This window comes from Montipora foliosa, chromosome 2 (genome assembly GCF_036669935.1).
Source record: "Montipora foliosa isolate CH-2021 chromosome 2, ASM3666993v2, whole genome shotgun sequence".
Classification (NCBI taxonomy): Eukaryota; Metazoa; Cnidaria; class Anthozoa; order Scleractinia; family Acroporidae; genus Montipora; species Montipora foliosa.
In genome coordinates this window covers 46,913,988-46,939,522 of record NC_090870.1, presented here as the reverse complement: position 1 = coordinate 46,939,522, position 25,535 = coordinate 46,913,988, and the positions used below count along the sequence as shown (strand labels likewise).

The 25,535-nt window shown below is 39.9% G+C and overlaps 1 protein-coding gene across 1 annotated transcript in view; it reads left to right on the top strand.

Annotated features, from left to right (window-relative positions):
• Positions 1-13,335, top strand: part of LOC137991756 (sushi, von Willebrand factor type A, EGF and pentraxin domain-containing protein 1-like) — a 64,243-nt gene extending 50,908 nt beyond the window's left edge. Inside the window, exons 22-27 of the mRNA XM_068836791.1 lie at positions 1,493-1,678; positions 2,391-2,558; positions 9,814-9,981; positions 11,032-11,324; positions 12,097-12,244; positions 12,612-13,335. Coding sequence (XP_068692892.1) covers positions 1,493-1,678; positions 2,391-2,558; positions 9,814-9,981; positions 11,032-11,324; positions 12,097-12,244; positions 12,612-13,015 — 1,367 coding nt within the window. The 3' untranslated portion in view covers positions 13,016-13,335. The remainder of the gene's footprint in view (positions 1-1,492; positions 1,679-2,390; positions 2,559-9,813; positions 9,982-11,031; positions 11,325-12,096; positions 12,245-12,611) is intronic.
• The last annotated feature ends 12,200 nt before the right edge of the window (positions 13,336-25,535 follow it).

The following is a 25,535-nucleotide window of genomic DNA, read 5'->3' as shown; positions in this document are numbered from 1 at the left end:
TTTTCATTTTTTTTTCTCTCTACTCTCTTTGCCACATCCTTGATCATAATACTTCCCTTGTTTATCTGACGTCGTAGTGGCCAACTTAAAAGCATTTGTTCCTTTGGGCACTACGCAATGTCAAATACGGAACCTTCTAAATTGTATATTTTTATCCGCTTGCCAGTTGATTATACTTCTATTCAATTTGTAAAATAATGTAAATAGTGCAAACTCGTAGGTGGTGAGCAAGAACTATTTAAAATTCCACATTATCATACAAATCAGTTAAGTTTTCTTCGAGTGCGATTTGTTGACATAATTTAATGTCACCTGCGGCCAGACCACGTCAATGGAACTCCATTCCATTTCTTTGTCAATAGTGTGTGAGTTCTTTAACGTCCCATAGAATTCAACTAGGGTTTATCGTCCTTATCCAAAAATTATTTCCACTTGCAGATTGAATTACGAAAACGGCATTTTCTACTTAATTATTTTAATACTCCGAGTCTACCTCGGTTTGCACTCGCGACCTCTCGCAGGATAGTCAAGATGCTCAACCAAGTGAGCCAACTGCATTTCATTGCTAAGCCGAATTGTGTATTTTCGCAGAGGGGCATAAAACTATATAACAATTATTCCATGAGCCCGAGTTGGATATGAAGTAATAAAATAACCAACGAGCGCGTAGCGCGAGTTGGTTATAATCACTTCATATCCAACAAGGGCGAATGGAATAATTGTTTTAGTAAATTCTCGAACCGGGTTTTGCCGCCGATTTTTATTTTCACAATTTTACAAAGCGTCCGGAAAGAGCATCTTGGTGTACTATTTTCCATATGACGTAAAACTTCGACTACTGTCTCATAGTCGGAATTTTTTTAGCCAATCAAAAAGCTAGAAATGCAATAGTCGGAGCTGAAAATTTACTAAAACGGGATAATGCTCTTTCATGCTTTTGTGAATTCAATATATGACCAGACCTTAAAGCACCCTCTCAATATTTAAGTATGAAAGCCTTTCAGGTAAATAAACTTTAAAGCTTGGTCTTGTGAACGTATGCCCCGTTCACACCAATCCTTATCCATGTTTTAAAGATGTTTAATTAATGGATGGATACTGATTTTTGTCGACTACAAATTTAGCACAGAACAAAGGGTGTATTGCATGAAACTCACCTGAATCTCATGTAAAAGCGATTCCTGCGTTTCTGACCATTTCTCTATGACTGATTTTCATTTTGTTAAACCCAGGTTAACTCAACATGTCTTGTTGGTGTGAATGGGGTATTATTCTTGTAATTGTACACCAAAGAAAAGTTAATTATACAGAGAGGTTGCCAGGTTTGAATTGTGATAGTATTTCAATCGCCTGTTTTTAAGATTGTTTCAAGTTTCTTTTTGTCCAAATGAAATCACTGTCCACTTCAGGGCATCTTTATTTCATTTTAAAAAAAAATGGAACCTTATTTAAGCGAGAACATCAGTACTTAACAGCAAATTGTTTCTAATAGGTCAGTGCGTCTTCAAGGGCGACCCTCTTAAAGCTTTTATGCTTGATCAAATCATCCAAGAAGATACACATCTGAAGCACGGAAGCATTGTAGAGTTGGCTTGTGAGGCATCCCTTGAATTAATTGGACCTGCAGCTGTTTACTGCAATGACGGACAATGGAATGCAAGTTTGCCTGCATGTAAAGGTTTGTATTTTGGTTGGGTAATCTTCATTCCCATTCTCTTACCTGAAGAACCGACTTTTGATGCCATGAATACAATAAGAGGGTGTGGATGGAATTATCTTAAAACCAATACAAGGAGTTTAACGTTTATCTTCAGGCGAGAAATTTAATAATATTAATGTGATATATATGATAAGGGAGGATTACTAAAAATTAATATTTAAGTTGGATAAACATAAAGTCTCTGAACTAGCACCGAAAGACATCAGGCAGAAATAGGCCATTTTACATGTCTGAGCTTAGTGTACACAGTCAGGCTTAACAGGCTCCCAGGCGGAGGTGATCTTGTTGTGATACAGACCTCGTTGTTTTTACCCCGGCAAAACATATTGTTTTCAAAAGAACAGTATTTCATCGCAAGGCCAGGTAGCTATGGCCTATTTCTTTTGTGGCTAATTTTGAATTTCGAGAAAGGACGTAAACTGTTTTGAAGGATTGCTATGCTATAAAAAACAATAACGAGGTTTGTCTTAACTTTGCGTACTAAAAACGTAATTTTTTTTTGACACACAATTGGAACTACGACTGACATTTACTGTTGTCATTGCGATCGGTGTTTCATATATTTACCTCTCACGATGATTTAACTAGCAATTTCGCCCATAGACATATAGTGTATCTTCGATGAAAGACCAACGATGTTTAATTTTCGCTCCATTTCTGTTTAATTTAGCTGTTTGTAATGATCCTGGGCCCATCACACATGGAAAAATAGATGGAAACGACTTTTCACATGGCAAGCATGTCAAATATAAATGTGATGGTAATTACAGTTTGGAGGGAAATCATCAAGTGACATGTCATGACGGTCAGTGGAATTCAGATCCACCCCTGTGCAAAGGTAAATTATCACTCAACAGAGAAACAGAGAAAAAGCCTATGGATCGTGACCACGTTTAGAAATGGTTTGATTTTAAACTTCTTTCCGACCGAGGCCCTCTTTGCCCTTTGTTGGGGATTTCTTGATTACTTGAATAGTGCAGATCTATACTACTTAGTGTCTCAGTCTAATCCGTGCACCACCACAGAGGAACAAATTTTACTATTATCCTTCTCCTTGAACAAAATTAAGATATCAAAAAGCCCCAGAGGTTTTTTCTACTAATATAGGAGCTCAAGTTTACAATATCAGTTTTAAAGGTTAATTAACGCACTGTCGCCCGTATTTTTGGCGGCCAAAAAAAGTCCTGCACTCTTGTCCCTAAACCCCAGTAATCGTTATCAGAGAGTCAAACTTGCGGAGGGATGCATGTCAAAATGGGGCTTAGAGCGCTCCGGTGTCACTCAGGGCACTAAATTAGGTCCGTGGCTGTTGATTATTATGATCAACGAGCTAGCAATTCATGACGCCCTTCTATGGAAATATGTAAATGACACGATCTTGTTAGAAATTCTCAGCTGAAAGTGGATAGCGTGGAAACTGGTCTAGACCAAATATATTTCAACTAAGCACTGACAAATCTAAAGAACTGCGGAGCTAGGCTACGAATCAAGCCGAACTACCCACTTGGAGGTAAACGAAACCTATCTTGGAACTTGTATGTGTCTGAAATTGTAAAGAAAGCAGCTAAACGCCTCTACTTTCTTACACAGCTTAAGCGCACTAGCGGTATGTGATAACGCCACTCTTATTTTCCATTCATCACTACCAAAGTATTTAATAGATCAAAAATTTGGTTTATCAACGGAGTTGATAATGTAAATTGACCACCGTACAGAGATTCTAAAAGCTGACGTTTCGAGCGTTAGCCCTTCGTCAGAGCGAATCGAGGGATTATGGGTTACGTGTAGTTTTTATAGTAGAGTAGGAGCTACGCTATTGGTGGTAACATGGCAACGTGAAAAGTAGGAATATATTAGTTAAATGAAAAGCGTTCGTTAATACCGTGAGGATTAAGGGTGCCGATTTGAAAGATGAATTTTTGTTCCAGATTCTTGCGGCTTTCCGTCGTACCTAGATGTAGGGAAAGGCCGCAGATAGCCATGTGTTTTTTGGAGTGGTTAGGCAGATTAAAATGGCGAGCGACTGGCTTAGATGCATCCTTGTCATTCTTCTCAACATCGCGAAGGTGTTCGCGGAATCGGTCACCTAGTCGTCTACCTGTCTCACCAATGTATAATTTATTGCATAACGTACAGGTTATGCAATAAATGACATTTGCGGAGGTACATGTGAAACGATCGGTGATCTTAACAGATCGCTTAGGTCCCGATATCTTGCTAGTGTTAACAATGAAAAGACAAGTTTTGCATCGTGAGCGCGCGCATTTGAAAGTGCCGGGTTGCTCGTTGGTTTTGAGCGCGCTTCTAACTAAAAAGTTGCCTACGTTTTTGTCGCGTTTGAATGAAATAAGTGGAGGTTGCGAAAAGATTCTACCAGTCTCGGGATCATTTTGGAGTAATTTAAAATTACTAAGAATGATGCTTTTGACTGCGTGATTATGAGGATGGAAAGTGAGGGTGAATGGAATTCTGTCATTCTTATCTTTCTGTGACGTTTGTAGTGACGACTGTCGATCAAATTGTTGGGCGCGATGATGGCCCGCTTTGACCACAGAGACAGGATAGCCACGTTTTTCGAAGAACTGGCACATCTCCTCTGATTTGCTGGAAAAATCGGAGTCATCACTACATAGACGTCGAAGTCTAAGAAATTGAGAATAAGGAATGGAGTTCTTGACATGTGATGGATGTGACGATGAATACAACAAATAACTGTGTGAATCAGTAGGTTTGTAGTGCACACTAGTACATAGCAGATTGCCTCTAATAGAAACTTTGATATCTAGGAAAGCCAATGAAGTTTCCGAAATTTCCCAGGTATATTTAAGAGCCGGATGAAAAGAGTTGACGGAGGTTATAAATTGATCGAGTTCTTCTCTGCTGGATGAAATAGCGCCGATGCAGTCGTCGATGTAGCGGCCGTAGAGTTCAGGTTTGGGGCCGTTGTACTGATTAAAAAATTGGTGTTCAACATATCCTACAAAAAGATTGGCATAGCTAGGTCCCATTCTTGTGCCCATCGCTACACCATTAATTTGTTTGTAATAGTTGCCGGCGAATGAAAAACAGTTAAGCGTTAAAACTAGTTCGGCAAGGCGGAGGAGCGTTTCCGAGCTAGATTCTTTGACAGTGCGTTGATCGAAAAAGTGTTTAAGTGCTGGAAGACCTTCGCTGTTAGGAATGACTGTGTATAGAGATGTAATGTCCATGGTTAAAATAAGTTTGTCTTGGCCGGAGAAATTGAAATCGCGGAAAATTTGTAGTGCGTGTGTACTGTCTTTAATGTATGATGGCAAAGATTTGACGATAGGCGTCATAATCCTGTCTAAGTAGCTAGAAATGAGTTCGGTGGGGCAACTACAGGCAGAAACGATAGGTCGACCTGGGTTGTTGGGTTTGTGAATTTTAGGCAAGAAGTAAATGCACGAAGTTCTAGGGGTGTTGATGATGAGATTAGTGGCAGTGTCCGGTAATTCTTGATTAACTATAAGATTTTGAATGGTGTCTTTGACAAGTTTTTGATTTTTGGAAGTGAGATCTTTAGGGATTTTAGCATAAAACGAGGTATCCGAAAGTTGCCGCAAAGCTTCTTTTTGGTAAATGTCGGACCGCCAAACAACTACCGCGCCGCCTTTGTCGGCCGATTTGACAACTATGTCGTTGCGTTTACTAAGATTTTTAAGCGCCGCCCACTCTTCCGAGGAAAGGTTGGAAAATTTAGTGTTGCGATTGAATTTAAGTTTGTGAATGTCGTGACGGCAGTTTTTGGTGAAAAAATCTAAAGAGGCAAATTGTCCCTCTGGGGGAGTCCATTTGGATTTGCGAACTAGAAGTGTTTCAAAAATATCTTTATTAGAAGTGTCCGAATCATCCTCTTTGTCGTGAAAAAAGGCTTTTAACTGAACGCGGCGAAGGAATTTTTCAACATCTTGCTTAATAGAAAATTCGTTGGTGCGTTTGGTAATAGGGACAAAATTTAGGCCCTTACTGAGAACAGATTTCTCTGAGTCAGTAAGCGGAAGATTTTCTGGAATTGTAATAACGGTATTATGGCTATGCAATGTAGTGTCGTCGGTAATTTGCGGACCTATTAATTGTTGAAGTTTAAGAGTCTTGGTTTGGTGTAAATGGTCAAACAGTCCAGAATTAAGTTGTCGGATTTTAGCGCGAATCGATTGTACTAAAATTGCTGGACAGATTTTGGAAAGTTCGGAGCGGCAATGAAGAATTTGTTTGTCAAGTGCGATTCGTTTTTGGCACATAGCTCTAATTGTGATCCTCATAATATTACGTGAAAAAGAATTTTGCGCACATCGAATTTGGTGAAGATACTGATTTGAGTGAGAGAATGTAGACGCATGAAAGTTCGAGCGAAAACCTTTAGGAATGACTTTAGAATTGTGGATTAAAAAATACTAGAACAAAAGGTTAGTGGTCGCAGCGGTTGAATACAAATGAATGAAGGGGTAGTTTCTAAAGAAACTGTGGTGCTGCGTCGGTGGGGAAGTAGTATACAAAAATTTGGTTTATCAACGGAGTTGTTCTTTTGTTCTAGTATTTTTTAATCCACAGATTTCTAACAGGAGACCCAAGACGACGATGCCAAGCTTGAAGAAACTCACCAAGGAGCTACGCCAGGAAATCGTAAGTTATCTTTTTCCTTTTCCCACACTTAGCAGTAACTTAGCTTTCCGTTTAGCCACTCTCATTTTCGCCAAAACTAGGTTTTGTAGTCACATCAACTTCATCGGCCGTTGCCTCAATTCTAAAGTCATTCCTAAAGGTTTTCGCTCGAACTTTCATGCGTCTACATTCTCTCACTCAAATCAGTATCTTCACCAAATTCGATGTGCGCAAAATTCTTTTTCACGTAATATTATGAGGATCACAATTAGAGCTATGTGCCAAAAACGAATCGCACTTGACAAACAAATTCTTCATTGCCGCTCCGAACTTTCCAAAATCTGTCCAGCAATTTTAGTACAATCGATTCGCGCTAAAATCCGACAACTTAATTCTGGACTGTTTGACCATTTACACCAAACCAAGACTCTTAAACTTCAACAATTAATAGGTCCGCAAATTACCGACGACACTACATTGCATAGCCATAATACCGTTATTACAATTCCAGAAAATCTTCCGCTTACTGACTCAGAGAAATCTGTTCTCAGTAAGGGCCTAAATTTTTTCCCTATTACCAAACGCACCAACGAATTTTCTATTAAGCAAGATGTTGAAAAATTCCTTCGCCGCGTTCAGTTAAAAGCCTTTTTTCACGACAAAGAGGATGATTCGGACACTTCTAATAAAGATATTTTTGAAACACTTCTAGTTCGCAAATCCAAATGGACTCCCCCAGAGGGACAATTTGCCTCTTTAGATTTTTTCACCAAAAACTGCCGTCACGACATTCGCAAACTTAAATTCAATCGCAACACTAAATTTTCCAACCTTCCTCGGAAGAGTGGGCGGAGCTTAAAAATCTTAGTAAACGCAACGACATAGTTGTCAAATCGGCCGACAAAGGCGGCGCGGTATTGTTTGGCGGTCCGACCTTTACCAAAAAGAAGCTTTGCGGCAACTTTCGGATACCTCGTTTTATGCTAAAATCCCTAAAGATCTCACTTCCAAAAATCAAAAACTTGTCAAAGACACCATTCAAAATCTTATAGTTAATCAAGAATTACCGGACACTGCCACTAATCTCATCATCAACACCCCTAGAACTTCGTGCATTTACTTCTTGCCTAAAATTCACAAACCCAACAACCCAGGTCGACCTATCGTTTCTGCCTGTAGTTGCCCCACCGAACTCATTTCTAGCTACTTAGACAGGATTATGACGCCTATCGTCAATCTTTGCCATCATACATTAAAGACAGTACACACGCACTACAAATTTTCCGCGATTTCAATTTCTCCGGCCAAGACAAACTTATTTTCACCATGGACATTACATCTCTATACACAGTCATTCCTAACAGCGAAGGTCTTCAAACACTTAACCACTTTTTCGATCAACGCACTGTCAAAGAACCTAGCTCGGAAACGCTCCTCCGCCTTGCCGAACTAGTTTTAACGCTTAACTGTTTTTCATTCGCCGGCAACTATTACAAACAAATTAATGGTGTAGCGATGGGCAAAAGAATGGGACCTAGCTATGCCAATCTTTTTGTAGGATATGTTGAACACCAATTTTTTAATCAGTACAACGGCCCCAAACCTGAACTCTACAGCCGCTACATCGACGACTGCATCGGCGCTATTTCATCCAGCAGAGAAGAACTCGATCAATTTATAACCTCCGTCAACTCTTTTCATCCGGCTCTTAAATATACCTGGGAAATTTCGGAAACTTCATTGGCTTTCCTAGATATCAAAGTTTCTATTAGAGGCAACCTGCTATGTACTAGTGTGCACTACAAACCTACTGATTCACACAGTTATTTGTTGTATTCATCGTCACATCCATCACATGTCAAGAACTCCATTCCTTATTCTCAATTTCTTAGACTTCGACGTCTATGTAGTGATGACTCCGATTTTTCCAGCAAATCAGAGGAGATGTGCCAGTTCTTCGAAAAACGTGGCTATCCTGTCTCTGTGGTCAAAGCGGGCCATCATCGCGCCCAACAATTTGATCGACAGTCGTCACTACAAACGTCACAGAAAGATAAGAATGACAGAATTCCATTCACCCTCACTTTCCATCCTCATAATCACGCAGTCAAAAGCATCATTCTTAGTAATTTTAAATTACTCCAAAATGATCCCGAGACTGGTAGAATCTTTTCGCAACCTCCACTTATTTCATTCAAACGCGACAAAAACGTAGGCAACTTTTTAGTTAGAAGCGCGCTCAAAACCAACGAGCAACCCGGCACTTTCAAATGCGCGCGCTCACGATGCAAAACTTGTCTTTTCATTGTTAACACTAGCAAGATATCGGGACCTAAGCGATCTGTTAAGATCACCGATCGTTTCACATGTACCTCCGCAAATGTCATTTATTGCATAACCTGTACGTTATGCAATAAATTATACATTGGTGAGACAGGTAGACGACTAGGTGACCGATTCCGCGAACACCTTCGCGATGTTGAGAAGAATGACAAAGATGCATCTAAGCCAGTCGCTCGCCATTTTAATCTGCCTAACCACTCCAAAAAACACATGGCTATCTGCGGCCTTTCCCTACATCTAGGTACGACGGAAAGCCGCAAGAATCTGGAACAAAAATTCATCTTTCAAATCGGCACCCTTAATCCTCACGGTATTAACGAACGCTTTTCATTTAACTAATATATTCCTACTTTTCACGTTGCCATGTTACCACCAATAGCGTAGCTCCTACTCTACTATAAAAACTACACGTAACCCATAATCCCTCGATTCGCTCTGACGAAGGGCTAACGCTCGAAACGTCAGCTTTTAGAATCTCTGTACGGTGGCCAATTTACATTATCAACTCCGTTGATAAACCAAATTTTTGTATACTACTTCCCCACCGACGCAGCACCACAGTTTCTTTAGAAACTACTCCTTCATTACTTAATAGATCACCTCGAGCGCGTTCAAAAGAGGGCTTTTTCCAAAACAATTCCCGGCCAGCCTTACTTGTGCCGATGCTTGATCTTCCAGCATTTAATGACAAAGAGTCTATGGCGGATCATGTTGAGCGCTTATGCCAGTTCTTTTCAACTCATTCTTGGAAAACAAAGTCCATCCTCTGCATAAGTTATTGCCAACCGCTTACAACACAAATTAAGCCCTTAGGTATCCCCGAGATTTTGATGTCAAGTTAAAAACAAACAGTGCCAAGAATTGCTTTGTCACCTTTCAATGCCACCGATTAAATAACCGTCCATAAGTACTTAAGCTTCTCTTTTTCCAAACATCCAACAACTTAAATAGATTTTATCTTTTAGATTTTATTATTTAATATTACAATATTACATACATATATGTATTATGAGTTTTAAGTATTAGAAGTATTTCTTATAAGTATTGTAAAATTATTCATTATTGTAGCCATATATATATAAACACAGTATCTATCTAACCGATATCTATTGGCTCTCTGTTCTCAGCGTCCTGTCCCATTTTGCAAGTTCCTTCAAACGGTAAAGCAAATAGCACCGAGACTAAACATGGCACGTTAGTCTCGTTTTCGTGTGATGATGGATTCAAACTTCAAGGTTTAACGCATTTAACGTGCGTTGATGGAAATTGGACAGACACAACTCCTATTTGCAAAGGTCTGACGATCTCCTAAAATCATCATCACGTCATTGCTTTTGAAAAGCAATGACGATCATGATGATTTTAGTCTCTTGTTCTATGTTTTTTGAACTGATATCGACATAATTATCCACGAACTGTATATCATCGTCATCAGTTGCTGCATAAAATAACGAGTATCCAGAGTTTTCCAAAGTACGCTTTGAGCTTTTAGGTCATCAGAGAGAATTTCGTGGATATTCAGGCATGTTTGAACATAGCCAGAGTACGGAAAACGCGTACTCGTAGTCGTTCTCGTCTTCCAATCTAAAGGTTCCTAACATCAGCATCAGTATCGTCATCACTGGCTTGTCGTGTTAGTATAGATTACTGCATGGTTAGTGAGTGCGTACGACTTTTATCCACGAGTTGTGAAGGATCGTGTAAATGAACGAGTGAGCGGAGCGAACGAGTGAGTTTAACGATCCCTCACAACGAATGAGTAATAAAAATCGTACAAACGAGCCAACCATGAAGTAATTTAATTGTTCATTATATAAGTACAGGGATCAGTAAAATCAACGAGGTAAGTGTTAATCGAGAGGCTATCACACCACCAATCGTGAACAAAAGCCCCAAACAGATAGCAAAATATTTTTGAAATAAAAGAAATCTTTACCTTCCATACCTCGCTTGAGCACTTTTAAAACTTTTTAAGATCTTCTGAAGTATTTTGTGGAGAAAAGTAAGCAATAAAAGATCAAAAACTTTGAAAACCATACACCAGTCGGCGCCATGTTGACAAATTTTACTCCCGCTGTCGATTAACAGACCACTCGCGCCAAAGTTCAACATAATATTAGCCAATCAAAAGGTTGATACGACAATTTTTCACTAGTGAGAAAAATTCTCCGACCAATCAAAAGGCCAATACGACAATTTTTCACTTGTGAAAACATTGTATGTCATTTTTATTTCATCAAGGAAATGTACGTAATTCTCAATACTTATGTGGATAGTAATTATCAACGATATGTCTCTAATAATTTCCTAAACGGGAATTAAGTCAAACAGTGAATTTGTTTTAGTTTGTAGAAACCCACTTGGTATGGAAAACTCTCTCATCAGCGATTCAAGGATCACGTCACCTGATTCCCGTAGTTCGCCCAATCATGCAAGGCTTAATGGCAAATTCTCTTGGTGTGCAACAGAGCAAACCTACTTACAAATTGACCTCGGTAAACGTTACAAACTGACAGCTGTAGCAACACAGGGAGGGCAGTCCTACAACGGTGTCATCAGTTGGGTACAAAGATACAGAATCAGCTTCTTTGCTGGCCCCAGAACGGAAATTTACTACAGTGAATCCGAAACACCAGAGGTAGGAATTTAGGCTTCGAATAAAACTGAAAAGTTTTGGAATTGAGTCACTAGATTTTTTGGAGTATCTTCTTATTCAGTTACACACATGTATGCAGTGAAATATATTTGTGTTCCAACTCAGAGGTGATAACATACAAACGTCAATCATGGAGCCTTTGTAACTTAGTTTCATTTAGACAGTTGCGCGCATTGAAACAATTGTATCAATTCAAAATTATTTCGATTATTCGCGTGCAGTGTTCCCCTCCTAGGTACATTTCACTGAAGCAAAAGTGGTCCGTGTCATAGACCGTATTCGTAAATGGCGGCCAAGAAATTATTAATATGTCTTTGAACTAATCATCCTCACTACCCTCGTTCGCACGAACAAATTCAAAAGAATTTTAAGTTTGCTCCAAAGTGAGGCTAGTGAAGATGATTAGTACAAAGACAAGAGAATAATTTCTTGGCCACCATTTATGAATACAGCCGATTTTGAAACTAGTGTTTGAACGATCATGTACATGAGACGAATTTAATTAGGGTAGAGGAAGAGGACTGCCGCAGATGATCAGTGATCTTCCCAATCCCTTTAGCCGTTGTTTTAAACTTGGACTAGATCTCGAAAACCATTTGGCCTCTACTGAGACAAAACAAAGTTAACTTTAAGATCCATTACTGTAAACATATTTTATTTATTTTAAACATTACACTTTTAATTGCACAGAAGGTTAAAAGTTTCATCAATCTAGTCGTTGCTTGATTTTTTTTCATTTTTTACTTCTTATTAGGCTATTGAAGGGAACCAGGACAACTCCACAATTAAAACATACGTCTTAAAAGAACCGTTTGTAACCAAAGTTGTAAGGATTTACCCCAGCTTTGATTCCACACCCGTCTGCTTGCGAATGGAATTATATGGCTGCGAACCAAAGCCTGGTAATGATATCCTCTTCTTTTTCTCTGGTTATCACGGAAGGAACTGGAAACTCATTGGTTGAATCAGCGTGCAAATTTTATGAACTGAAACAGCTAGCTGCATAACACTGTACTATTTGCCTAAAATAGGTTTTTGGAAATGCCAGTATTGCATTACTTTATGATCGCATTCCCGTCGGAAAAACAAATAGATTTTACCTGCGCTTAAAAACATTTGTCAAGTATTTTACCCAAACTACCCGTTTGGTTCTTTGTCGTTTCTTGTTTAGCTTTGGCTCCCTCTACTATTTTAACCTTTCATTGCTTGCATTTAAATTAAGATGAATGTATGTGGCTTATACCTAAGAATTTTTTTTGTTTTATTCAGATTGCATTCATGTTGGATCAGTAGTTTGGGGATTATGGGAGCGCAAGTTAGCACTTTCCATCATAAACTACTACCTGGTCTACATCACCAAGCTGAACGCCACTCACGTGGATTTTGTCCTGGATTATTATGTGAACAAGGCCCTGACTCGCAGTTACAATAGAACGGAGCCAGTGCTTGTTATTGATAAAATACCGGAAATGAAGGACATTTCAGTTGGTTCAAGAGTCATAGGTGTTCACAGGAAGACACACAAGGAGTGGTACCAAACTGGAACCGTAACTTCGATTCCAGATTCTAGATATGTATCAGTCAGATTTGATCATGGCGTAATACGAAGACGGGTACCTTTAGATGAACTTCGCTTAGTACGACGACCACGCTTTTGTACAAATGGGGCTTAAATCGCCCTTTATTAATCATCGAACAATAAGATGGTAATTTCAAATAAACAAGTGATTATTCTGTTTCCGCACCTCAAGTCCAAGCCATTAATTAAATTTATTTTCTACTTTGGTTTGAAACCTCTGACGATTCAGAGGTAGAGAAAACTATAGGACATATCTTCACGGTAGAAAAACATATGTTTCGTGTTTCGCATTTTCAAATTGTAGGAAGAAAATGGGAAATGAAACTTTAAAAGTTCCCATTTCGTAGAAAATTTTTATTTGAGAATGGTGTGTAAGAATAATTGTTAATAAAAAAGAGGAGCTCAAAGGAAACATTTTTTAGTAAACAGGTCGTTCCGATCGACTGATCTTTATAGTGTTGTCTCCATTGGATGTGGGGAGGGGGACTGAAATAGTGCTGTACATGTCGCCTAATCCGGGGCCATTTTCTCTCTTCAGGAAGGGACTTTCTTAACCGGACCTAAAGTGCCTCCCTTTAATTGGACGATGTTTGAACTGTTTTTTTTTTCCTGGCAATAACATAAAAATTTGTTTTGCTGGAAGTCGCTGATATCCTTTGAGCTTACATCGTTCATGAATGGCTGACGAATAGTTCACGTTACAGTTGTGTGTTTAGTTACCTGGTCTGTGAATGAAATTGAGGCTGGAATTGGCCTTTTTTTATAGAAACCTCACTGATTAGAATGACAACAACATCCATGGATCATTAACATAAGAAAAGGGGGGAGGTCGTTTGTATCATAACAAGGTCAACATCAGCCTCACTTTCATTTAAGGGCCGGGTAACTAAGCATACAACTGTAAAGAGGTCTATTCTTCGAAAGATATTATTACAATTGATTCTAATTTCTAATGAACGAGAAGTTCTGTCAACAAATTTATCACATTGTTCACAACGGATGCATGAGACGCAATGAATGGAATTTAAGACAGTGTATGTTCTCTTTTCGTTTCCATTTTTTACGGACTCTTTCGTGCCAGTATTGTTATTCGGTATTGTTGGCATCTAGTCTGGAAAGTTTGTGTATTTCATAGTTTGTAAGGCAAGCCTAATTTGTTTACTCCCTCTGTGGTCCTCATCAGAAATGGGTTTATCAACTGGGTTGATATGGTAAATTGACGACCGTAGAGAAATTTGAAATCTGACGTTTCGAGCGTTGTCTACTTTCTGTGACGTTTGCAGTGCTGTCCGTCGATCAATTTCTTCGGTACGGTGTGGAACGGTCTTGACAACAGCGTCAGGGAAACCACGTTTCGCAAAGAACCGGCACATTTCCTCTGATTTGTCGGGGATATCTGAATCATCACTGCATAATATAAACGTCGATGGCCATAAGGAATTAAGAATACGGGATGGAGTTCTTTGACGTGTAAATTGTTAGGGTAAGCATTCACACTCACTTTTCACCATCACAATCTTGTAACCAAAAACATCATTTCTATGAACTTCAGATTATTCCAAAATGACGACGAAACGAGTAAAATCTTTTCGCAGCTTCTACTCTTTTCATTCAAACACGATTAAAACATAGACAACTTTCTGGTTATAAGCAAACTAAAACCTGATAACTAACCGAGCACTTTTAAATGCACGCGCACTCGAAGTAAAACTTGTCCCAGCCCCCATCCATAATCATCGGAAAAAAAAATTAAGATCTAAGCGATCTCTTAAATCGTTGACCGCTTCACGTGAACCTCTGCAAATGCTATCTATTGCTTAACATACACATTATCCAAAAAGAGATATATTAGCAAAACATGGAGGAGACTGGGAGACTGCTTTCGCGAACATCTGCGAGTGGTGGTAAAGCAATCGTTCGACACCCATTCTAGCCAATACATGGTGGCCGGCGGCCTTTTTTCTACACCAACACGGAAAGGAAAGTTGAAAAGATGCCGAACAGATACCGCTCCCTCATGATCACTCCCCACGAAATTACCCAATTCTAGTAACCAGAAGCTCATGACCTTAACGGGTTTAACTCTGGTTCAGAGTTTTACAAATTTCCTTATTTGAATGTATCGCAGCTCGTGCATTTTCCTGCCAGAGAAGCATCGATCCTATTTCTGTCCATATTTGGGCATAAAATCGGTATTCAAAAATCCCCTGCTTTGTTCCAAGGAAAAGAGTTGCAAGTTACACACTTCAATGTCATCTGCTTCTGTTGTAACCTTACTCTTGTAATCCACGTTGCGATATCCTCACTAACAGCGTAGTTTCATCTTTAACTGTATACGAAACGCTAACAACCCTAATTCCAATCTCTAATTCGTTCTGAGGAAGGCTGATGCTCATTGCTGTGACTTTAAGATCTTCAGTTCCCATTGTCGCTCCCGTTTGACCTTGTAGCTCAATCGATAGAGCAGCCGTAATCTAACCCGAAGGTCGTGGGTTCAATTCCCACCCTGGTCAGGGTTTTTCTCTGTCCTTGTATGGGCCCATTCATTCTCATTAGTAAGGCTAACGCTCACATAGTTCATATTGGGTAGAAATCTAGCACTTCACATTACACTCTAATCAGTTAAGTCTGATGCTCGAAACGTCAGCTTTCAAATTTCCCTACATTGTTCAATTCACCATATCAACCCAGTTGATAAAGTCATTTCTGTGTTTCACTTTCCCACCGACAGCAGCACCACAGTTTCTTTTGAGACTAAAGTCCTGCGTCCTTTTCAGGAATGAGGTTCTCAGATCGAAACTCAGCGTTTTGTGTTGCAGAGGCTGGTCCCAAAGGTAAGTCAGTTCATTGACCTGTGTGAGTCGGCTATCACCTCGTGTGCCACTTTTTCAGTTCCTCTTACCACATTTAGTACTGAACAGACGTACGGAAATATTAACATGGGGGTGATGTAACAGCTCTCGTAAAGTAAAATGTGATTGGCTCGCTACCCTAGCCAAAAACAGAAGACTAAGCAACTGAAACAATGACTTAGACTTAAAAACAATAGAAGCTGCTTACAATACCAAACAATAGCAGGCTACGAGAACTGCTACACTACGAGGTCACATTTGTCCTAATATGTCCCAGTATATCACATCCGTGGTGAACAATTTGTTGGTGTAGAGAACTGGAGAGAAGAACTTGAGACTGGAGTGAATTCGGTAGATTCCAGCGAAACAGAATGAATCGTTATTACAATAAAAAATTGACATTCAAGCCTCATCTAACGGACTTGGAGCCACGAAAAGTGAGGGATTTAGAGGTTACAAAAGTTCTTTTCAATAATTAAATACAATGACTTTATGACTTCGAATGAGCTGATTTGTGTCTTCTCGAGACCATGATGGACTGCTATAAGCCTTCTTAACTTTAATGTTTTTCAGCTAATAAAGTTCGATTGAGCCGAATGAAATATTCCAAGTTTTAAACTTTTCAAAAACAATTTCTTTGTTTGAAAACAGATTGGAGGTAACCCGTCTAGGTTGGGTATCCCTTGTCTACATGTAATCTCTCATTGTAATTTGATCATGTTAGCATGGAAAGTTGAGTAACCCGTGCACCTTACCGGGTTTGCCAGTCTGTGGGGTAGTGTAACCCTGTCAGCCAAGGTCGCCTTTTGCCATAACGTCTTAAGGTTACATCAATACGGATAGTTAACTGCCTTTGCATCATAAGAAGTGACAACAAAAGCAACGGCACTGAAACAGCGGAATGAGCACCTAGTGAAAGGAAAAGGGCACTGACCCCAAAACGCTGTGCAGAGTGACCGTTATTGGCAAACACTATTATTACAAATCCTTGAACTGGGCAAATATCGCACATCTTCCTGATTCAAACCGGCCTGGTCGCTATAGAACAATGACCTTTGGGGTACGGAGATGATAAATATTTTGGTTACCTTTTTCGTAGGACCAGACGACCTGACGATTCCCAGGTTGCACACCTAGTCACGGTTTTTGAGCATGGATTGTTGATTTTTTCGATGTTATTTGAGACCTGACATTTCGAGCTTAGGACGGAATTAAGATATTCTGGTACGAAAAGAAACCTTAATGCAACTGCATGTTTGGTGTCTGCGCGATGGAAATTTAACCGGTCGTATAAGTCGAAAATCAAGCCTTTCTCCGCTGTCTCTCTGCTATGCACTTACACCTGTTCCTGGACTCCCTTTTGCCCCGCCTTACATAGGGAATTTGCTCGGCGGGTTAGGAGGGTCTCTGGAAACCACAGGGGTACCTGACAAAGTGTGTGACCGGCTGTTAATATCTAAATCTGTCACATAATTTCCATAAAATCCAAGTCAAAAAAACCTAAGTACTTTACCTAAAGTGTTGTTTATGGTAATCCTTGCGGCTGAAAACAAGAAAACGAGGAATTTTAGTGATTTGAAGGGTTTGTGGTCGACGTTCACCTGGCGTACCAATAGAAAGACAAGGGTGGAAAGCTCGATTTCGAACCGCTCCAGCACCGAGCCGATTGTCACAAACAAATTCCCATCGCACAGGTTTCAAATCACGCACCAGGAAAGCTGAAACCCAGAGTTTTCCTCTCATACCATTATATCTGAAATCCGTCCAAAGCTCGAAGCGCAAGACCTCAAATAATATCGACAAATCCAGCATTCGAAGCTCCAATTAAGGATGCGTAGGTGGATTTTCATGTGCCGGCCGCAGTTTGCTTTCATTTGCTCCTCTCTGATTGGCCGATTGTTTCTTATCATTAAATCAGAGAGGAGCAAATAGCAGCCGGCACACGAATAGCCAGCTAAGTTATAAGCCGAACATTGAACACCATTCAAATTGATGAAAATTATTATTATATCTCTCAGATAAAGATAATACGTACCCTATGATTAGCTATATAATTTACCGGGCCGTATTCCACAATACGATCCGCTGTACGACACGCTGTGCGACACTCTAAATTTGAGATTTTCATGAAACATTCTCTAGCAAGCTTTTCTTGTCGTTTACTTTCTTAATCAGCCTCGAGTTAACTAATCACTATGCGCTTAAAGCATTATTCAATTGTGTAGCATATACTAAACATCAACATCGTCACAGTAATTCACAGGCGGATCACCCTCTGTTGGTGTTGTTATCGATCTGTAGAAGGATAAATACTACGTACTTATTGACTGAGTGGGAGGGCCGGACTGGAAAATATTTGCGCGAGTTCCGTACGCCATGACCGAGGGCCAAATATTTTCCTGTCCGGTGCGACCTAAACTCAGTCAATAAGCATTTTATCATATGGGCTCTTTACACTATTTATGAGCACTCAGAAGATGAAGTTAGGACAAAATAAAGAAACAAAAATATGCACAGAAAATTTGTCTAATATGTTGGTTGCATTTGCTTTTCTAGCTAGCTGTAAATTACTTGGATGTTTAAAACCGACGAAAACCCCTGACATTGCATCGCACAGAGCAGTACGTGTTCCTAGTTGGGACATACGACTTTTTCCGGCCCTGCTCGCACTAATGCGTTACGGCCCTCATACGGGGACTTGTTTCCCAAGAGCTTTGCCAAAAAAGCGCGCGGGGCCGTACGGGCCATATGATAAAGAAGAATATCACGGCGGTTGCGATTTGCTCGGCAATAAAGTTTGAAAGCTAATAATTCATTACGGACAAAGTGTCAACTGAGTTCTGTTTTGTCTTTTTTTGGTCATTCCGAGCTGTTTTACGCTTCATTTTGCGAGATCTTCTCTCGACAAGGCAGGCAACACCGAGCCGAAGGCCGGTGACTTCGTCTTGTTGAAGCTGGAACTGACGCTAATCCAGTCAGTGGTAGATTCGAACAGACTCAAATGCTTCGAATTCCTTTGATCTGGTTTCTTGCACCGATAATGTTGAGAAAGCTTTAATATTAGTTTGAGGATCGCCTTTCTTGGCGATGAAAGCTTGTATTTGGCTAAGGTATGGGGACATCCCTAATCGGTCGGATGTAAGTGTTTTTTACGTGGGAATCTCACGGGGTTTGGCGTCAGCTCCAGCTAGAACAAGACGAGGTCATTTTTTTTTTACTCTCTAACCGGCGGTCGAGAAAAGACTTCACAAAATGACGCCTAAAGCAGCTCGGAATGACCAAAGAAACATAACACAGGACTCAGTTGACACTTTGTTTGAACTTTCATTGAACAAGACGCCTATAATGGCGTATCCGTGGGATGCATAAACAGTTAACACGACTTGTCCAGTTACAGTTAACTACAACTACGGGTAAAATTCGAAAAATGACGAGACTTTACCAGGAAGATGAATCTGTAATTTAACTAGCAGGTATTCGTTGTAAAAACAGAAATAGAGGTATTTCTAATTATTAATGCTACTAAATTTGCAAATGGAAACAATCAGCACAGCAATACCATCAGAATTTACTTTTGCTGGAGCTTTTTGAAGAATGCGAGTTTAAAAAGGTGAGATTTCTTTGGAATACTAACTGGAGATCGGCCGCTTCGTCAAAAACCATTGTTTGTAACACCATCAATCAGCTATTCCCAAGAAAGCCAAGACCAGTTTCATTCGCAACGAGCGGAAACGTATTTTGGACCGATGCTCCACACAAGCTACAAACACAGAACACCAAGGTGCGTTTGACGAGATCCTCCGTCTACGGATACTCAGAGAGCTGCATGCACCTCACAAAACAACCCCAGAACCGTCGCGAAGACTCTCTCCCTTCCAACACAGAATGGTCATACCTGGAGATCCCATACATCTCCTAATGGCTAGACCACAAGATCACTAACATCTTCCGTAAGAGGGCATACCTGTACGCATCTCACACAAGTCATACACCCTCAGAAAAGCCTCTCTCACAAAATCACGGGACGTACGTGCCGCACAAGAAACAATAGCCCCATCACCCACACCAAGCTGTGTTTATTGAGAAACGCTGTTTACCAGATTACTTGCAAAAACTGTAACCAACACAACATCGGGAGCACCACTCGTTTCATCCACGACCGTGTGAAAGAACATCTCAAAAGCGAAAATTCATCCATAAACAAACATATCACCATAGCCAAAACAACGATTACAAAGGCATTGAAGTTCAGATCATTGTACCAGAAAAACAACCCTGAAAACCTACGCCTATTTGAAGCGTTTTACATAAGGAAACATAAGGAAATAATCCAACACTTATTATAACTCCCGAGAAGAATGTATCGAATTTGCTGACCTATCGTTCTAATGCCTCTCTTTTCACACTGGATCCTCTCACAGATACATTCTCTCATTAGTATAGTGACACCTTTTTTTCCTTTTTATTCGGCCCTCGCGGAATATTTTATTTCATCTTGTTCGGCCCTGATGATACCGTTGAGCAGCGGAGGCTCGGACTTTTAGTGTTTTAGTATGTTACAATAGTTCAAGGCCACATCAGTATTTTTATTCTTTTAGTCAAAATGCTACTTAAGGACAACATCCAAAGATTGCTAGTCTAACATGTCTATTTGCATTTGATTTCTTTTTTTATATTTGGTATAATTTTTATATTTGGTAAAATATAAAAGCCGGCTGCTTTATTGTTTTCACGTGACGTCAGAAAAAATAAATTAAAAATTTTTGAGTTTTTACCTTCATTGGGTAAATGAAATTTAAAGATTTATCTGCTGGCCTATTTTCAGCTCGGTAGCATGCTTTGATTTGACAATAGAGCAGTTTGAATTTCAATTTTTTTGACAATGCGTGACATCTGGATTGCTTCTGGGAAACATGTCACGTACACGAAAATATCGATTCGCCTTGTGTTTTCGAGTTCTGAATATTAACCAATATGCTAAGAGAAGTGTCTAAACTTTAAACTTAAACTTTATTCATTTATATTGCGCAAGTATCAACTAAAAGTTTTCAAATGCGCATTACATGTCTATGCGAATGTTTTCAAGTTAAGCAGAAAGAAATTTTGTCAGGATCTGCAGAAACGTTGACAATTTTTGCATTGGAAAGTGCTTAAAGTAGCTGCCTAGTGTCGCCGGACAAGCACACGCTGATATTCTTGCTGGCGCTGCTCTTCTAGGGCTAACTTAGCTGTCCTCAACAGTCCTTGTTATTTGACTCTCTGAACTGCCTCCCTCTCCCAGGTATCATGTGGGATGCCTGTCCTCTTCAGGTGCCTCTTCTAAACATATTTGAAACGCAATTTTTGCCCTCCATGGCTCCTTTTACCTTGGCGTAATTCCAAGCAGAACACAGCTTTTGGCAGCCTGCTATTGGTTTTCCAACATACATGTCCTGCCCAGTGAAGCTGTGAAACGGTTATTAGGGCTTCAACACTGACTGTGTGAGCAAGGCGCAGTACCTCAACGTCTCTCTTGAAAGAGAATGAATGGAGTGTAGGTGGCGCAGCTGGAGTCTTGTCGGAGCCTTAATGTGCCTGCGGTAAAGAGTGGTACACTTGATGGAGTAGAGCAGGCAAGGGATGGCTGCAACTGAGTAAACCTTCACTTTGGTTTTTGTGCTCATGTCATGACAGCTCCGGAGTCTTTTTTGCAACTCGTCATAGGCGTTCGTGGCTGATTGGATCCTCCATAATTTTGAGTGTTACCCTTTGCCGAAAGACCGGAGTTTGGAATTTCGAACAGCCTAAAACTCTAACACGCTGTTTATTTATTACTCTTCTACAATATCTCAATTTCTTAACCTGATTTATTGAATGGTAAGCGATTTTATTTTTTTCTTTATGTGATACTTGCATGACGAGTGAAAACCAGGAGTTGCTCGTGTTTTCCTCGTATTCAGTGTCGTGAGAAAGCATACTTTGTGAAATGAACGGTGACCTTAGCTCATCACCCAGCTTCGACTGGACTCTGGAAAATGAATACTTGAACTCGATTCACTCCCGCGAACGTCTCGGCTTCTCAGCCCGTGCATGTTGTTGTGATTTCCTGATCCTCGCAATCGGAATGCCGCGAAATATTAGATAAAGAAAACAATTTTCCCAGAAGTAATCTTGGGATTCAATGCTATTTATTAGACTATATATATACATACAATATTTCTTTCCTTTGCACATTTGTACCTGATCAACTTCATCGCAGTTAATTTCGATTTTTTCTAGGTGTTTAAGCGAACTTTGAAATCACTACCGCAAGTTCTGTCTACATCTGTTTCATCACAATGTCTCATCCACAGTGTCCATGAAAGAACTAAAAAAGTAAAGTCTTGCTTCATGTGGTCAAAGGTGGCTGCCATTTTCATAATCACGCGAAATTTTTAAATGTAAAGCAAAGCATCACCTGATGTCAGTTGCTTTGATGGATCAGCAGGAAACCTATTCGCTCCTGGGGCGCGATATCCTAACTTCGGTCTGCCCATGGCATCCCACGAAATTATTTACTTTCAAACTTCATTGCTGAGCAAAATATTCTTCTCTATTTATCCCAACCTCGTTTCCAGGGCTTTTCACCGCCGAGAGTATGCCTGTCCTATTAATAAATTCTATCCTCTACTGAATCTAAAATTAAACTGATGATTAAAATGACAATCATTTTTCAAAGCCGGAGACGGTAAATATCATATTTGGTCACTCCACATATTCATTCCATGAATTCTCATTCTTACTTTCAATAAACGATCAGAGTTTTCCCTCAAGTATTCGACAGCGATTTACCTAATATAAAAGTGACTACCCGGGTCACCACAAAATTAATGTAAAACAGCTCTGAAGAAACTGTCACCTGCACCACCTACATCTAGGGATATTAGCCCCAGCTGACGCAAACAAATATTTAACAGTATGGTCGAACTTAATGACAATTGTATCTTGGGGGACTGGGATTAATTAAATGTCACACACAGCTTTTTTAGTATGGCTGCCTGTTCGTTATGTTTTGTGCTTAGGTCAACGTGGCTTATTACTCGCTTGTTTACTTCAGTTTGGGTAGTACGATTTTGTTTGCACTGGGACATTTAGATTCAGAAAACTGGCAAGATCTGTTATATCTTACGTACTAAAACTTATAGTTGGTAGCTATGCTATAAAATCTGGAAGATTTTGGAGTCGATTTCCTCGCTATGCCCTTCAGCTTGCATCAGTTTCCTCCTTTTCATAGATCTTACAATTTTCTTCACCGGTAATCTGGATCAGCTCTCGGTGCCTACACAGCTTCGCGCGTTTAGCTGTAAGTGTCACAAATATTCAAAAGCCCATCATCACTTGTATTACTAGCTGCTTTTTGCTTGGAAGCGTTTGTTTAAATTGATCATTTCATAGTTTCTAAGCGGATAACTAAATCCAGTAGAACTTTGTCCGTATAAAAACGCCACAGTTTCTGCAGTCTCTACAGACATAGCTCACCAATACATTCACATGGAGCTTTAACAACATGGGGCTCAATCACTCCTTTAAGGACTTAATCTTTCCCAAATAGGGCTCATGAAGCTGAGGTTTTCTCCTTTAAAGCAACGTTGCGGTCATTCTCAACAGCGCAAGCGTGGTGGTTATTTTCCCAGCGGCAATTACGGCGATTTATAGCACCTTCGCAAGCCATCCATCCTACCAGATTGACACTTTCTTTGAAAGCTGTGGCATAAGGAGAACGTATGTTTCAAGAAATTTATAATAAAAGTCAGAAAACACTGCTTTCTTAATGGAAATAACATCACGTCAGACACCAACAGTCCGCAAAGCACATGGTTTTTTTACGACGATAAGATTACTAGTAACCTTTTGCTTCTTCTAATTCAAGTGGTCCCGGGTATCCCTTGGTTTGCTTCAGAAGCTTCGCTCACCAAACAGACATTTCCGACTTAACACGACTGGTAGTTACACGACTGATCTCACAACAAAAGATCGACGTGGTTACGCTACATCACTGGTTACGCATTTTTGTCACATCTTTATTAGGCGGTGGTTGGTTACTGCATGTAGTCAGGTACGAAAGGGATACTTCACTGAAACGATAACAGCATTACGTCATTTTTATCGTATAAGAAGCACTTACACAATCTTTTACCGCTCTCAATGTTAAAGAGAAAAAGGCTAATAAAATTATTATGTTGAAATGCACCGTTGGCGTCAAGTCATTTTTCATTGCTTTTTTCTTTGATGGCCATTGCATTATAAAGGACAGCGTATGCCCCCTCCCGAATGTTGGTTTCGAAGGAGAAGCGACATGACTTATCCGTGGACTGGATAAATAACAGTAGCAGGAAAATAAAGAGTGCAAAGCCAGTGGGATTGTGAATAGTGCCGAAGACATGGTCATCTCCTGTTTATAAATTAATTTAAGGCTTCGACTTGAAATGCGAGAACAAAATAGCCGCTTGTTTATTTGAAATTATTATCTTACTGTTCGATAATTAACAAAGGGCGACTTAAGCCTCATTTAAACAAAAGCGTGGTCGTTTGCCGTACTAAGCGAAGTTCCTTTAAAGGTAACATCCTTATTATGCCACGATCAAATCTGACTGGCACATATCTAGAACTTGAAATCGAAGTTACGAGTTCCCTATGACTCGTGAACCAACTGAAATGTTCTTCATTTCTGGTATTTTATCACTAACAAGCACTGGCTCCGTTCTGCTGTAACTGCGAGTCAGGGCCTTGTCTACATAAAGAAGGAAAAGCAGTGAGGTTTCTATCAAAACAAGGTCAACTCCAGCCTCACTTTCATTTATAGGCCAGGTAACTAAGCACACGACTGTAAAGTGAACTTTTCGTCCGCCTTTCATGATCGATGTAAGCTCAAAGGATATCAGCGACTTCCAGCAAAACAAATTCTAAAGTTATTGCCAGGAAAAAAAGCATGTTCAAACGTCGCCAAATTAAAAGGAGGCAATAACACAAACAGCGGTGATAACATTGTATTCCAACGCATTTTTTATAAAACTTGACGTTTCGTATGTTAGGCAACATACATTTTCAAAAGTGACCGTTATAATATTTGAAAACTATATATTGAGGTCCGGTTAGGAAAGTCCCTTCCTAAAGAGAGAAAATGGCCCCGGATTAGGCGACATGTACAGCACTATTTCAGTCCCCCTCCCCACATCCATTGGAGACAACACTATAAAGGTCAGTCGATCGGAACGACCTGTCCACTAAAAAATGTTTCCTTAGAGCTCCTCTTTTTTATTAACAATTATTCTTACACACCATTCTCAAATAATAGAATTCTACAAAATGGGAACTTTTAAAGTTTCATTTTCCATTTTCTTCCTACAATTTGAAAATGCGAAACACGAAACATATGTTTTCCTACCGTGAAGATATGTCCTATAGTTTTCTCTACCTCTGAAAGGAAAGGAAAGGAAAGGAACTTAATTGGGGGCACTGTAAACTGAAATGAACAATGAAAGTAAATCAAGTCAAATGTTCGTTTTTGAGGAAAGAGGAAACCGGCGTGCCCGGAGAAAACCTCTCGGTGCAGAGTAGAGAACCAACAAACTCAACCCACATATGACGCCGACTCCGGGAATCGAACCCGGGCCACATTAGTGGGAGGCGAGTGCTCTCACCACTGCGCCATCCCTGCACCCCTGAATCGTTTGAATCGTCAAGCCTTTCAAACCAAAGTAGAAAACAAATTTAATTAATGTCTTGGACTCGAGGTGCGGAAAC